The sequence below is a fragment of the Lepeophtheirus salmonis genome, unplaced genomic scaffold, assembly GCF_016086655.4.
Source record: "Lepeophtheirus salmonis unplaced genomic scaffold, UVic_Lsal_1.4 unplaced_contig_1422_pilon, whole genome shotgun sequence".
NCBI lineage: Eukaryota > Metazoa > Arthropoda > Copepoda > Siphonostomatoida > Caligidae > Lepeophtheirus > Lepeophtheirus salmonis.
In genome coordinates this window covers 7,655-24,832 of record NW_027290876.1, presented here as the reverse complement: position 1 = coordinate 24,832, position 17,178 = coordinate 7,655, and the positions used below count along the sequence as shown (strand labels likewise).

The window sequence follows — 17,178 nt, the reverse complement described above, 5'->3', positions numbered from 1 at the left end:
AAGTGGAAGAACAAAAAAGCACGAGTCTTCCATGTTTCTAGAATTACATGAATAGGCGCATAAATAATCAAAATATGACATTTCCAATTTTACTAGTTATATAACTAAGATACTCGTATCCTACGATATTCCATGCCATTTTGAGAATTTCCAAATTTTGTTACGTTCACAGAATTTGCAGTGGAATAGTTATTTGCACTCCTTCTCCATTACGAAGTAAATGGAGTCTTGAAGTAAAGTGTTATCAAGATCCATTAAACATTTGAGGATAATGATATATTTATAGAATTAGGAAAAGAAACTACTGACTCGACGATCCGCGGCTCCAGTGGTGGTTGTTCCTTATTATGTTCATTTTTTAGTCGTCTTTATCTCATTAATTTGAAAGGTTGAATGATTACATGTGTTGCTACAATAAGTTGAACAACGTTCTTGCCTTCGATTTCAGAGACAAAATAGTGAGGGTTTTCATTACCAATGAAGCAGGGTATTGCATTGAAGCAGCCAAAAACCTTAAACAACATTTTCCAATTATGTTGCATATCAGTTATTATGCTTATAGTCTGAACAGAATATAAATTTTACTTCTATAATACAAGCACTATCATCTCTGAAGTGAATATTTTTTTTTAATTCAGGTGATACAAAACAATTGACTATTACGCCAACCACATCAATTCAGTCAAAGAGTATATTAATATTATGGATGAAAGTAAATATGCAATCTAAAAAAGAAAAAGATATTTGAAGAATGATCCACTTTTGTCAGAAATGATGTTTATTCAACAAAATTTGAATTCAATCCAGGTAACCATTAAATCCTTGAAATTGAGATGGCTACTACTCCCAAGTGTACCTATCGTTGAAAATCTATGCCAATATATTTATCTTGAGCATTCCAAAAATAAATGTCAGGAGGGAATAGAAAAAGAATAGGGATACATCAAATTGAGAGAATGGCCACCTGAAACCATTAATCAGGATACCGAGTTTTATAAATATAAAAACACTCCTGTTGTTAACTTTGATTCAGAAAGGGTTTTCAGTGGCATGTCGGACATAAAGGTACCAAAAAAGTTCCGTCAGACGGAAGTTCACGTCTAGAATATGATAATCAAATCAAACATAGAGATTTACTATGAAGATAACTGGTTTACCCCCAAAAGTTCTAAATTAAAGTTAAGTAGTTAAGTTTATTAAATATTTATTACTGCTTCCCATAAATACATAAAATAAAATTTTACAAATATAAGGCAACGAACACTACCACACAACGGGGAATTTGTGCTACTACGGTAGATTCTAAAATCTAGTTTACATTAAAAATTTGTAAAATAATATTTTACTTACATTTCATAAATTTTAAAATACGACAGTCTTCGTTTTCTTCATTAATTGCTTGATGTCTCTCATAAGATAGGGCGGGCATCTATTGAACTTTACAGTTCTTCCATACAGACATTGCACGTTGAGCTTATGTCTTTCCACTTGCTTAGGTGGGCTAGAAAAGTGTCATGTCCAGTGTAGGCTTGTACAATGAGTCTCAATTTTTTTCTCTTCAGAGCTTGACACACTTCGGCTTATCGGCTGCTTTAATTCAAAATTATGATAATTCATCGGTAATAAAAACCTTCAATCTTTCGCCTCTAAAATTGAAGCCAAGAACGTTTCTGATACTTTTTACAATGACACTTGTAATCGTTTTATTGTCGGCTTTCGTAACATCATCTAAATTAATGATATAAGGACGACCCAAAAATAACCGTCTAAAGGACCAACCAACACTGCAGTCATGGATCGCTGTGGAGTGTATGTAGTTTCGTCTAAAGAACTCTAGGCATAGAGTGGAAACTCTTTTCAAAATCTGATTAGCTTAAATTAGAAGCTGCTACATGTTCCTCCATACACGCAGGTAGTTTTGACAGGCTGTCTCCCCCTAGTGAAAACAGAAGAATAAGGGCTACTACGTCACAACAATAACACGATATTATATATAACCGTTCTTTCCCTTTAGTCCTTTGGTTTCGTCCAATGCAAGAAATATGATCTTCCCTTCTTGTTCTTTGAATATTTATGTATCCTGGATAATACTTTTTTGCTTTGAAGACTCCATTGACTTGGTGATGGAGAAGCGAGAGGGAATTACTTTTCCAAAGTAAATTTCTATGAACTTAACAAAATTTGATGATTCACAACATTTAGGGAATATTATAGAATATATATCTTGATTATATCAGTATTAAAATTGATTATTCTAAATTATAATTAATTATTTGACTTGTATACAATAACAAATTCCTCTCATAAATTGATTTTTTAAATATTGTGTTGTTCTAGTTTTGAAAGTCTTCAGGACCGTAGTTCCATAATAAAAAGACGTCATACAAAAAATATCGTATTATCTTCGTAACTCCATACATTTTTACCACTATTATCAGCGATCCAGGATTTAATATCAATAGTCAATGATGTATCTCAAACTTCATCACGATACAACTTTACACGTTTCTAAAAACTTATTAAAATAATAAAAACGTAGTTAGTAGTTAATGTTACTCCGAGGTTACTTATTTTTATATGATTATGAATCCTGCTACGTTTCCTCCTCAAAAATGAAATAATAATGATTACAGCTTCTATTACTAGTGTTGGATCGGTCTGGACAGAATAAAGCGTACCGACTATCCATCGGTCTAAACTGAATAAGTATATGGACCGCGGTCTGGACCGACACAAATTAGAAAGAAAAACATTTGACGCTACACACATTTTTTAAAAATAATATATATAAATTAAGATAATTCATATAGTTGGTACTTCCAAATAGGACATTCCTATGTCTGCATAGGGCGGTTGTATAATTTTAAAGCTCACCTTTTTCTATTAATTTGTGGTCTAACCAAGGTTAATAGAAATACAATGTCAATGTTAGACCAACATGTAATCGGGCTTGCTAGAATTATCAATCTGATGTATTGTTTAGATTGGGAGGGCAAGACAGGTGGATTTTGACAAAACACGTAACCACTCATAGTATTTGACGTCACTATTGCTACAATTTAATGTATCGTACCGACTGCTAGGAAATGAAAACAGATTTTGACAAAACACACAACCACTTTATTACTATGACGTCAATATTAAAAGCTATCAAACATCAACGCAACACGAAATTTTGGTAATAACCTGTTCAAGGATGTATCTACTATATGGATGACGACTATCCAAAACGTGCAACTCAGAGTGTGGCCTACCGTGCATTCAATAATATAAACTTTAGTTCGTAATTTATCTGATTTAAACTGTGAAATAAGTAATAAAAAAACTTTTTTTAATAGAACTATTAAAATAAGGATACTTTAGACCATAAGTAAGAATTCAAAATAAAAATCATATGAAACTGCATACTAAATATAATTATCTTTATGTTGAAGAGGAGATAACCCTCCCTAGTGCTGTTGTCTGGGTGAGGTATTGAGGTCTGGAGCATACCCCAAAAAAGGCGTTAATGTGGAAATCCGTCTTTCTGGGTGGTTGTCAACCGATACAGCAACATCAATGAACCTGATTTGATAAAAGAGTCTTCAGGATGGGAGTGTATTGATTATATATGAATTCTGCATTCATTTTTGCCACTGGGACGAGTGCAACCACATTCATATACTTTCCTCCAGCAGGCTTGACATGAATGTGAGATATGTTTTGGTCATTTGATTATCCTAACAACCAAGGCACTTGCCTCTCACAAACTCATCTCTTTCTGCTGAGTACACCTCATCAATAATGAGAGTAACATTGAGTTCTCTACTATTCAAGTATGTATTTTATTTTGCTCCGGGATATTTAACAGTTGAAACAGGCAATCCTGTCTCTACAATAGTCAATACACTTGACAGAGCTCTGAGATGCTTGGGAAAAGGAATTGTAAGAAGATTCCAACTATATATTTGATTATAGAGGGCTGTGCTCACGTTTTGCCGCAGGAAACCAACAGAGAGAAGACCTAGTAAGTATCTCCTAGCGTTCGGGCTCTTGAAGAGTAGCGTCATCTGCTCCATGATAAAAGCGAGCTTTAATAATTGAGCTGGTTCCAAGTCTGAGGATTCTAATAGTCTATGTAAGAGGGTGATGATAACTTAATACACTTCATTGTTCTTCAATTCCTCCTTGATCCAATATATGCAACTATGTTGATTACTTTGTAACAGATTTAATCTTCCCAAGCATTAAGCCAAGTATGCGCATCGAAGGCTAATGTCATTATTAGCCAAAAATATCTTGGTCAAAATTGACATACTTTGTCCACTAGGGTATTTTTATTTCAAGCATTTTGGAGAATCCTTTCCTGATCTCTCGTGAATAAGTCAAGTACTGTATTGTTTCTACTTTTATTTGCGTCATTATTCATATACTTTTTGCTTGAACAATTATGGAAAGGGAATTATGATTCAAAATGATTTTCACAATCAGAATGATCAGTAGGTTTCCAATTTGGAAGATATTTAAGATTTGATACCCTTTTTTTTCTTACGACTTCTTTTGGATTTTTGGAAATGGGAAATTTAAAAAAATTTTCCTAATCTTTCAAAATATTTATCTACGGAAAAACAACAACGAAAGCTTCATCATCAGCAAGGCAATCTGCTGAAAATGTATGCCTTATCCAAGCAGAAGAAAAGTTATTAAAAATAGATATTGTAGACCATTTTGAGGACTTATGTTTCAAATTGGTCATTGAACAACTTCCAGAAAATATATTTTCAAATAGAACAGAGGACTACATTCAACTTTACTGCTTGGAAGGTTCATCCAAAGTATTCCTTGAAATAAAATTCACTATGAGCATTGAAATGGATCTTACATTCTCAATTTTTAACAAAAATATCAGAATGAATCCTTAAATGATTCAGCATAGAACGATAAAAAAACGATTGCTTCCTTAAACAAGCTTCAAAATATACTGGCCTATATGAAATCTATAGTCTCTCCATCAATTCAAGAAATAATTTCTAATTCAGTTAATGATGTGAATATGCTTCTTCAAAGTTCGTCATTGGACATCAACTCTCAGCTACGAAAGAAAATAATGTTCATCTCTGAACAACTCGTCCTTCTAAAATTCAATCCTAACCTCAGACGCTTTTCTCCTACCTATTTAGCAACTTCTCTCATTTGGCGCAATACAAGTCTTGTACTTTATAAGCAGATGTACACTGATGGGATAACTTTGCCATCACCAAACCACTTGTAAAAAACTCTCATCGACTTTCACTATGAATGCTGTACTATCTTCTTCATCTAAACACTACTTATCTACAAGAGCCACTGTCTGATAATGAGAAAATAGTTGTGCTTTTGGTCGATGAAGTTTTTACTGCACAAAGAGTGGAATTTTTGGAGGAAGATTATCGGGATACCGTTGCACTTTATCCTATGGTTATCAATTCCGAAACACTTTATGACTTGTTCATATGATCAATCTTCTTTAAACAATTTGCACATACAGATAAACTGAGAGCTTTTGAATATTGGGTATAATGTAATAGCTGTTTCTATGGACAATGCTACTCCTTACAGGAAATGTTACCTCAAGCATTTTTGTAATGGATCCTGGAAACCACAAATACCAAATCCAGCAACTCCAGATTCACCTCCCTTTCTTCTCTTTGATTGTACTCATAATTTCAAAAACTTGTATATCTGTTTCCAAAGGAGAAAAATATTGAGATGCCCTAATTTCGATGATATTGACCTCTCATCTCCAAATTTTCAACACATCAGTTGACTTATACGAAATGGAAAAGCATAAAAATGTCAAAATTGCACACAAGTTAATGTCAAAAGCGGTGTATCCAACTCCTATTGAAAAAAACAACGTTTTACTGGCCGACAACATTTTTCACGAAAGCACAGTTGCAGCTCTTCAGTATTACTCCTCAACGTATCCTGCATGGAAAGTTACTAAAACTTTGACTCCGTTGTAAGTATGGGAATATCAATTGTAAGACGCCTTCTGCGGGAGTTCGAAAAAGAGATACTTCAAAGGAACCCCTCAGCTAAGGACACGATAATTTTGAATATCTTTCGAAGTTCAATGCTTGGTTGATTCTATGGCAGGAAGAAACAAATAATCAGTAAATGGGACTTACAATGGAAATCTTTACAGCCTTGAAGCAAACTACAAGTGCAGCCATAATGCTTGCTCAACATCTATTTATGGACTGGGACTTTAAATACGTTCTTCTCGGTCAAGTATAAAGTGATTTTATAGAATCCAGATTCAGCTGATTCCGTCAGCTCTCTGGAGCAAACTATTATATTTTAGTAAGACAAATACTTGATGCTGGGAAAAAAATTAGAATACTGTCACTTGCTAAATTTGATGGGCTTAAAATGCGAGAAATAAAGAACATTCATTCAAGTGGATCTCAAATTCAAGATGTGTACATAAACAAGTTCAAAACAACAATTTTGGATTAAATCAAGGAAAACGAGATAGCTTATGAACTTGAAAGAAGTGACAAAGCTCTTCTTTATTTAATTTCTGGCTATATTACACGGTCACAAACTTCAAGACTGAAATGTAATGATTGTTTTGACTTTCTTGTATCTTCAAAAGATTTCCCCTTGGTTATTTTCAGTGAATCTGGTCTCGAAGACTCTAAACATCAACCCTTGGAGCAAATAAATAGAGGAGGTCTCTATTCTCCAACAGACTTTTGTTTTAATATGATCACCAAAGTATTTTTGATGGATAAAATTATAATAAGAAATAAAAAATCAAGGCCTCAATTTTTTCAATGCCAAAATTTAGGAAAATTATTTTCTACTCTATGTTGTGAACTTGTTAATGACTTTGAGAACTATTTATGCTATAATTGTTCTTCTAATCATTCATTACAAAGTTTATTTTATCATTGTTTGATTCAATTACTTAATATTATGACAAAAAATTATAGTAAAAATCTTAATAGTGGCATTAATATGAAAAGATCAGCTACACACACCCAAAAAAATTGTAATAAAATTAGAAAAATTGTTAAGCTATCTTCCAATCACTAATAAAATTCAAGAATAATAATTTATCTTCTTATATTTAATAAATTTCTCTCAGATCAACAAAAAATGTTTATACATTATTTACGAGCTATACGTGGTTAATTGATATACATTCCAACAAAAGCGTGTATAAAGAGTATCCCGTCCTTCCCAGAAGTGGCAACAGATAGTCGTGGGTATGGGATCTCAGCATTCTATGGGTCTCAAGTAGGTTTGATGCTTCATTCGTGGAATCCTGACCAAGTCCTTCCAACAAGGAAGCAACTAATGGTCGTGGGATGGGATCCCGATTTTTTCAGGGATCGACTCTAAGCCTCCTTCGGTGGACTCACGTCTGTTGGATTGATGTTTTGTGATAGTTAGACTCCATCCATCCAACGAAGCGTTTACAGAAAGCCCATGGGATAAAATCCTATTCTCCTCCTAACGTTAGTTCGTTACTTGCTCTTTGAGAGTTCGACTCCGTCCATTAAACGAAGTGGCTCGTTTGAGCTGTGAGAGTTCGACTGTCAACCAAGGAAACGGCTACAGAGCCCCTTTGGTATCGAATAATAATCATTTTCTATAATGTAATGTCCTCTAGAACAACATAGAAGCCAGTGGTCCTGGAGAACAAGGATCCTCAGGTTTAAAGACACACACACATCACTGATAATTAACAATAAACAGAGGGAAACAAGTAGACAGTAGGAGAAGAAGAATAATAGTCTGTCTACTTCAATTCTGTAAAAGAGAAGAAGGAAAATTTAACCCTCAAAGTGGAAGAACAAAAAAAGCACGAGTCTTCCATGTTTCTAGAATTACATGAATAGGCGCATAAATAATCAAAATATGACATTTCCAATTTTACTAGTTATATAACTAAGATACTCGTATCCTACGATATTCCATGCCATTTTGAGAATTTCCAAATTTTGTTACGTTCACAGAATTTGCAGTGGAATAGTTATTTACACTCGCTTCTCCATTACGAAGTAAATGGAGTCTTGAAGTAAAGAAGTGTTATCCAAGATCCATTAAACATTTGAGGATAATGATATATTTATAGAATTAGAAGAAACTACTGACTCGACGGCGATCCATGACTCCAGTGGTGGTTGTTCCTTATTATGTTCATTTTTTTAGTCGTCTTTATCTCATTAATTTGAAAGGTTGAATGATTACATGTGTTGCTACAATAAGTTGAACAACGTTCTTGCCTTCGATTTCAGAGACAAAATAGTGAGGGTTTTCATTACCAATGAAGCAGGGTATTGCATTGAAGCAGCCAAAAACCTTAAACAACATTTTCCAATTATGTTGCATATCAGTTATTATGCTTATAGTCTGAACAGAATATAAATTTTACTTCTATAATACAAGCACTATCATCTCTGAAGTGAATATTTTTTTTTTTTATAATTCAGGTGATACAAAACAATTGACTATTACGCCAACCACATCAATTCAGTCAAAGAGTATATTAATATTATGGATGAAAGTAAATATGCAATCTAAAAGAAAAAGATATTTGAAGAATGATCCACTTTTGTCAGAAATGATGTTTATTCAACAAAATTTGAATTCAATCCAGGTAACCATTAAATCCTTGAAATTGAGATGGCTACTACTCCCAAGTGTACCTATCGTTGAAAATCTATGCCAATATATTTATCTTGAGCATTCCAAAAATAAATGTCAGGAGGGAATAGAAAAAGAATAGGGATACATCAAATTGAGAGAATGGCCACCTGAAACCATTAATCAGGATACCGAGTTTTATAAATATAAAAACACTCCTGTTGTTAACTTTGATTCAGAAAGGGTTTTCAGTGGCATGTCGGACATAAAGGTACCAAAAAAGTTCCGTCAGACGGAAGTTCACGTCTAGAATATGATAATCAAATCAAACATAGAGATTTACTATGAAGATAACTGGTTTACCCCCAAAAGTTCTAAATTAAAGTTAAGTAGTTAAGTTTATTAAATATTTATTACTGCTTCCCATAAATACATAAAATAAAATTTTACAAATATAAGGCAACGAACACTACCACACAACGGGGAATTTGTGCTACTACGGTAGATTCTAAAATCTAGTTTACATTAAAAATTTGTAAAATAATATTTTACTTACATTTCATAAATTTTAAAATACGACAGTCTTCGTTTTCTTCATTAATTGCTTGATGTCTCTCATAAGATAGGGCGGGCATCTATTGAACTTTACAGTTCTTCCATACAGACATTGCACGTTGAGCTTATGTCTTTCCACTTGCTTAGGTGGGCTAGAAAAGTGTCATGTCCAGTGTAGGCTTGTACAATGAGTCTCAATTTTTCTCTTCAGAGCTTGACACACTTCGGCTTATCGGCTGCTTTAATTCAATATGATAATTCATCGGTAATAAAAACCTTCAATCTTTCGCCTCTAAAATTGAAGCCAAGAACGTTTCTGATACTTTTTACAATGACACTTGTAATCGTTTTATTGTCGGCTTTCGTAACATCATCTAAATTAATGATATAAGGACGACCCAAAAATAACCGTCTAAAGGACCAACCAACACTGCAGTCATGGATCGCTGTGGAGTGTATGTAGTTTCGTCTAAAGAACTCTAGGCATAGAGTGGAAACTCTTTTCAATTCTGATTAGCTTAAAATTAGAAGCTGCTACATGTTCCTCCATACACGCAGGTAGTTTTGACAGGCTGTCTCCCCCCCCTAGTGAAAACAGAAGAATAAGGGCTACTACGTCACAACAATAACACGATATTATATATAACCGTTCTTTCCCTTTAGTCCTTTGGTTTCGTCCAATGCAAGAAATATGATCTTCCCTTCTTGTTCTTTGAATATTTATGTATCCTGGATAATACTTTTTTGCTTTGAAGACTCCATTGACTTGGTGATGGAGAAGCGAGAGGGAATTACTTTTCCAAAGTAAATTTCTATGAACTTAACAAAATTTGGATGATTCACAACATTTAGGGAATATTATAGAATATAAGGATCTTGATTATATCAGTATTAAAATTCGATTATTCTAAATTATAATTAATTATTTGACTTGTATACAATAACAAATTCCTCTCATAAATTCGATTTTTATTGTGTTGTTCTAGTTTTGAAAGTCTTCAGGACCGTAGTTCCATAATAAAAAGACGTCATACAAAAAATATCGTATTATCTTCGTAACTCCATACATTTTTACCACTATTATCAGCGATCCAGGATTTAATATCAATAGTCAATGATGTATCTCAAACTTCATCACGATACAACTTTACACGTTTCTAAAAACTTATTAAAATAATAAAAACGTAGTTAGTAGTTAATGTTACTCCGAGGTTACTTATTTTTATATGATTATGAATCCTGCTACGTTTCCTCCTCAAAAATGAAATAATAATGATTACAGCTTCTATTACTAGTGTTGGATCGGTCTGGACAGAATAAAGCGTACCGACTATCCATCGGTCTAAACTGAATAAGTATATGGACCGCGGTCTGGACCGACACAAATTAGAAAGAGAAAACATTTGACGCTACACACATTTTTTAAAAATAATATATATAAATTAAGATAATTCATATAGTTGGTACTTCCAAATAGGACATTCCTATGTCTGCATAGGGCGGTTGTATAATTTTAATAGCTTCTTTTTTTTCCTTTTTTTTGTGGTCTACACCAAGGTTAATAGAAATACAATGTCAATGTTAGACCAACATGTAATCGGGCTTGCTAGAATTATCAATCTGATGTATTGTTTAGATTGGTGGGCAAGACAGGTGGATTTTGACAAAACACGTAACCACTCATAGTATTTGACGTCACTATTGCTACAATTTAATGTATCGTACCGACTGCTAGGAAATGAAAACAGATTTTGACAAAACACACAACCACTCATATTACTATGACGTCAATATTAAAAGCGTGGGGGAAGTCAAACATCAGTCGCACACGCGTTATGGTATAACCTTGCTCAAGGATGTATCTACTATATGGATGACGACTTCAAAACGTGCAACTCAGAGTGTGGCCTACCGTGCATTCAATAATATAAACTTTAGTTCGTAATTTATCTGATTTAAACTGTGAAATAAGTAATAATAAAAACTTTTTTAATAGGAACTATTAAAATAAGGGATACTTCAAATAGACAATAAGTAAGAATTCAAAAATAAAAATCATATGAAACTGCATACTAAATATAATTATCTTTATGTTGAAGAGGAGATAACCCTCCCTAGTGCTGTTGTCTGGGTGAGGTATTGAGGTCTGGAGCATACCCCAAAAAAGGCGTTAAGTGTGGAAATCCGTCTTAGCTGGTTGGTTGTCAACCGATACAGCAACATCAATGAACCTGATTTGATAAAGAGTCTTCAGGATGGGAGTGTATTGATTATATATGAATTCTGCATTCATTTTTGCCACTGGGACGAGTGCAACCACATTCATATACTTTCCTCCAGCAGGCTTGACATGAATGTGAGATATGTTTTGGTCATTTGATTATCCTAACAACCAAGGCACTTGCCTCTCACAAACTCATCTCTTTCTGCTGAGTACACCTCATCAATAATGAGAGTAACATTGAGTTCTCTGCTATTCAAGTATGTATTTTATTTTTGCTCCGAGATATTTAACAGTTGAAACAGGCAATCCTGTCTCTACAATAGTCAATACACTTGACAGAGCTCTGAGATGCTTGGGAAAAGGAATTGTAAGAAGATTCCAACTATATATTTGATTATAGAGGGATGTGCTCACGTTTTGCCGCAGGACACCAACAGAGAGAAGACATAGTAAGTATCTCCTAGCGTTCGGGCTCTTGAAGAGTAGCGCCATCTGCTCCATGATAAAAGCGAGCTTTAATAATTGAGCTGGTTCCAAGTCTGAGGATTCTAATAGTCTATGTAAGAGGGTGATGATAACTTAATACACTTCATTGTTATTCAATTCCTCCTTGATCCAATATATGGAACTATGATGATTACTTCTGTAACAGATTTAATCTTCCCAAGCATTAAGCAAAGTAGCGCATCGAAGGCTAATGTCATTATTAGCCAAAAAAAATATCTTGGTCAAAATTGACATACTTTGTCCACTGGGGTATTTTTATTTCAAGCATTTTGGAGAATCCTTTCCTGATCTCTCTTGAATAAGTCAAGTACTGTATTGTTTCTACTTTTTATTTGCGTCATTATTCATATACTTTTTGCTTGAACAATTATGGAAAGGGAATTATGATTCAAAATGATTTTCACAATCAGAATGATCAGTAGGTTTCCAATTTGGAAGATATTTAAGATTTGATACCCTTTTTTTTTCTTACGACTTCTTTTGGATTTTTGGAAATGGGAAATTTAAAAAAGTGAACGTTTACTTGAAGCTTTTGGAAATTTGACTCAGTTCTATTATTGCATCCTCAGACACTACAATGACCCATTATTTTTGTGTAATTTGTTTCAAATTTGCATTATAATAATAAGTAAACATAAAATATTTTAGATAAGAATAAATTATATACGAATTATTACTAATTAAGACTGAGTAGCAAGATTCTTATCGACACATCTTATAATAGCCACCTTGCGTTATAATAGTCTATTATTCCTTGCTCAATATTATAATCGAGATTCAAAGATTATCAATCAATACATATTTCTGTCAAAAAAATTATTCCGCAATTTTCTTCCGTACGCAGCCCGGGTGGCCTTCATTTTGTCCGTAAGGATACGTATTTTGTAGAAGTCGTACGACTTCATCCTCAGGTCATTGTTTATTTCCATGGATACTTTAGTACGGCTTACTTAGCTCTTTTTTGCAAGAACGTTAATCGGAGTCTCCGAAAATGCCTTCACGGACCGTTTCAGGCCAATGAGGAATCTGGAAGTGCGTTTTTTATCCCTCTTGGACTTATGGTTTTTTTTTATATGCCTCTCCTCCTTGTAGTGGTTGTAGACGTCGTAGACTGTTCTCTTTGGATACTACAAGCCAATTCGATGATGGCGTTCCTTCGGGTCTCCTCCATCATAAATACTTGTTTTGAATTAAAAGTTGTGCAACTAACTTAACGCTAACGTTCAACCTCTCTGAGTCCAATAATGTCTATCTCAGTCGATCAATTTAAAAAAAAAAATTATTTGATAGACATAGTTCTAAAGTTTATCGGATCATAACCGTATTTTACCGGAGATATCCTGAAGTGGGAGAAAATTAACTTTCTTTAAAGACAAATTTTAAAAGTATTTAAACTCATTTTTTTTTTAACAGAGATGTAACCGGGAAAAAAAGTATTAGTAGCCATTGATAAATTAGTTATTACAAAAAAATTAAAACAAAAATTACACAGAGTTATAGTTCGGTTTATAAAGAATAGTTAGTTGAAAAAAAACAATCAAAATTCGCAGAGTAATTAGTCATAGAAAAAGTGGATATGTAATTTTTTTTTGTAAATAATAGGAAAACCTATAACGGTAATTATGACAATTTTATTTTGGCGCCTTTTATGTTTGTAGCACCTAGGAGATCTGAGATACACTGCCTCTTGGCTTTTTGCTCACCCATGAGCCATGATGACTAAATCTGTATTATCGTTTGTTTGTCAGTATGTCAAAAAATTATCACTAAAACCTTCCTGAGAATGAGAAAATTGACATTAATTAACAGCCCACATTTTGCTGCCCAACCCTGTGTATGAACTGAAAACTAAAATACACCTATTTCACCCTCACGGTATTCCTGATTCGTAATTGAAATATTTGAAGATATTAGAGAGCTTTAATTTAAAATATACATAATATGTTAATATTTGTTGTTTATTTATATTTAATATGTTATTAAAGATGAGCAATTTTAATAAAAATTTGAAAAAAAAATACGTAAAAAATAAAAAGGGCGATGACTTTTGGTGGAGCAAAGTAGAACTATGCCTTATTGTCCTATAGACCCGTTCCTATTGTCTATATAGTTTTTCTTGAATTTTGTAGAGTATGATTTTATAGTTCTACTTCACCAATACTCCATTAAAAAATGACCTAAAGACTACGACAAATGATACTGGCAATTGGGAAGATAATTCTACTTTGCCCCTTGATCCACCAAAAATCGACCTATTATCAAATCGACCATTGTATTATTTTAAGTTATTATTTTCTTAGGAATATTGGTACAACAGCTAAGCATGTTTTGACTATAGTTCCTACTACTGAAATTACTGTTTCAATCTGCCCACAGCTTCTAATATTATTTCTGACGAATTTTACAAAATGCTCACAATTGTACATAAAAAAATTGTAACTGCTGTTCGCTTCAATCATTTCATTACCAAGGACAGTTAGTATATTATCAATAGGTCTAGGTTCTTCCATCAAATCAACATCGTTATTTATACGAAATTTGGAGTCTTTTACCACATCTATAAAAAAGTCAATTTGTGCTATGTTAGATTTTCCATTGGAGGACGGAGAGTAGGACGCAGAGCCAAAACGAGAATTTCCATTGATGTGCACGACCTGTTGTATCTTCTTATCATACCATTTCTTATCACATTTATTTTCTTTTGAATAAAAATGTGGACCAACAAATATGCACCAATGGTTGATGTGCTTCCTTTGAATTTCTATGCAATCACCAATTTGAACACTTCGAATAAACTCATCCCAATCGTCAGTAGTCATATATTTTCCCCTTCTTCCCCTATTGATTTTCTCCATCCCATCTCTAATGTCCCAATAATCCGAAAATAGAGACATAGTGATATAGATATCTAGAATAAAAGATCACGATTCACGACTATTGAATAACTACACAAATCTTAATGTACCTCTAAGCAAGTAATACTAGAAGAAAGTAGTCCTTGCTTAGTGTATTCTACTGAAGACGTCTACACTCTACAGAAACAATTACTATTATTTATTAATTTATTAATGGAGGAGGACAAGCTCCAATCACGCAACCTGTTGTGGTGAAAAATATAAATTTTGATGATAAATTCCACTTTGAAAAGGTTCAAAAAATGATTAAGTTAAGTATTTAAACTGTTGAATTTCTCCTTTAAAATAAAGTATCAACTTCAGTTTGTGTTTATACAAGATTAATAATTAATTTATGCGAAATATTATTCCAAACTATAAATTAAGAATAATTTATTCTTGGATGTGTGTAGTTTTAATAGAATTGTTTGTATTGATTTATTATTTTAGGGACTGATTATTTAAATTTAAATAGTTTCTTTGAGGTTGGATTTATAATATTTAAAGATCTGGGCTCCGAATCTGGAGTAACTTTAAAATTTGCGACTCCAAATCATAAATAAGTATACATATTCTCTATCTCCTAATCAATCTAACTCTACTGATTCTGGCTCACTCATCAGTCATAATTCCTATTTATGGAATAATGTACTTAAAGACTAGCAATTACATTATTTGGATCCTTTTAAGCTCATGAATGGAGTATAGGAAATTGATATAGTCTGACGTGATGTTTCGAATTGATTCCATTTCAGCACCAAACATAAGAATTTTGATCATCCCAATGAATTAATTACATTATCAATTCAACATTAATGGGCAAATATTTATAATTCTATATAATAATATTTCTAACTCAGTGTGTAAATTAAACATGCAACTTTACTAACTCACGGCTCAATTATATGTAATTACTTAAAATTACATTATGTTGATTCATTTTAACTAATGAATTGGAGATATGGGAAATCGATACAGATTGTATAAAGAATGTAGATGTTTCTGTTTGACAACTTACACATGAATGCATAATCATTGTTATGAATTAATTACATGATTATTTAAAGATCAGTGGAGGATATAATATTTCATATCATTTTAACGCAACTTACTACATAATCTTGCAATCTTATTTTTGAAAGGAAAATTCATTAGTTTAAATAATTAATTTAATAGTTTTTTTTTAAATTACTTTAGAAAACCCTTGCACAAATATTTACTTCGTTTTTGAATTATGTACATTCTGTCAGTCCATCATTTTTGGGAGTTCAAATATTATCCCAAAATTGAAGAGTTTCTTAAAATACCACGTGATGTTGATATAAAATTATAATTACGACAAATATTATATATAGCATTATATTATAATAGTTATACAACGTTTATAGGAGTTCATAGAATTTATCGTCAAGTATGATGTTTTCACTATAAGAGATTGGGTGATTGGAGCTTGTACTCCTCCAGATAGTATTAAAACTCACTATCTATTGACTATACATGGGCTGGGACTATATATAGGTCGACTTGCATCTTATTTTCATACTATACCTTAATAGGTATAAAAGAAGAGGAAGAAAATGAAACAAGTATGAATAGTATTATCATAGCATTGAAGGGATATTCTATTAAGTCATTTATGAACATTTTTCAATACATTTGCTTTAATTAAGAGAACATATATCATTATGTTACTTTATGTATATATTTTTAATAAATAAAGAAATGAATTTATACTAGAAAATTGAATATTAAATAAAAATCAAATAATAAACATATTGTGAAAATAACAGCAACATATTATTTGTAAACATTGTTCCAAATACATATAATTATTTTCAGTTTTTTTAATTATAATTTTAGTATGGAAGAATCTCAAGTCAATCTATTGTTTTAAATATCTGGATACATAGCCTCTTCAATCATTAAGTTTTTCAAAATTAAAGATTGCGAACCTTTTTGATAAATAAGAAATCTCATGCTGTTGAAACTTTTTGGCGAGGATCGAAATCTCAGGGAAACTTTTCCAATATAAGTCTACATAAGTTAAAAGGTCACTTCTGGTTTGTTATCACATAATCATTTAGCACTCAACAATACACAAAATTTATTTACGCAGATAACAGCAATATATAATATGTATTGCAGACCAAATTATTGAGAAAAAAGGGTGCATATTCATTGAGAGTCTAAGATTGACTTATAAAACTAAAGTATTCTTAACAATGAAATATTTTTATTGGAATAAGAGACGAAGAAAAGTCAAATTTGGAAGGAACAGGCTTCAAGAGTTACAACGAAGGAGCTGTGGATGAGAAAAGATAACCCTTTGTTCCTCACTGGCTAAATAATTAAGGAATTATTTCTTTTTGTGGAACTCTC

At 32.5% G+C, this 17,178-nt stretch overlaps 1 protein-coding gene and 3 long non-coding RNA genes across 4 annotated transcripts; 2 read left to right on the top strand and 2 right to left on the bottom strand.

Moving 5' to 3' along the window:
* Positions 1 to 7,075: 7,075 nt before the first annotated feature.
* Positions 7,076 to 9,811, bottom strand: LOC121130947 (uncharacterized). Its single transcript, XR_005868878.2, has 2 exons — positions 9,176 to 9,811; positions 7,076 to 8,925 (listed from the first exon to the last, which is right to left on the bottom strand). It is a non-coding gene; the product is annotated as an uncharacterized lncRNA (long non-coding RNA).
* Positions 9,812 to 10,961: 1,150 nt separating this feature from the next.
* On the top strand, positions 10,962 to 11,399 carry LOC121130945 (uncharacterized). The gene is made up of 3 exons (XR_005868876.2): positions 10,962 to 11,111; positions 11,171 to 11,208; positions 11,274 to 11,399. It is a non-coding gene; the product is annotated as an uncharacterized lncRNA (long non-coding RNA).
* Positions 11,400 to 11,421: 22 nt separating this feature from the next.
* LOC121130946 (uncharacterized) lies at positions 11,422 to 12,589 on the top strand. Its single transcript, XR_005868877.2, has 2 exons — positions 11,422 to 11,655; positions 11,701 to 12,589. It is a non-coding gene; the product is annotated as an uncharacterized lncRNA (long non-coding RNA).
* A 1,258-nt stretch (positions 12,590 to 13,847) lies between these two features.
* Positions 13,848 to 16,886, bottom strand: LOC121130943 (phospholipase A and acyltransferase 4). The gene is given in 3 exon segments (XM_040726566.2): positions 13,848 to 14,300; positions 14,302 to 14,813; positions 16,752 to 16,886. Coding segments are annotated over 3 exon segments (579 nt in total). The 5' UTR covers positions 16,777 to 16,886; the 3' UTR covers positions 13,848 to 14,258.
* Between the last annotated feature and the right edge of the window lie 292 nt (positions 16,887 to 17,178).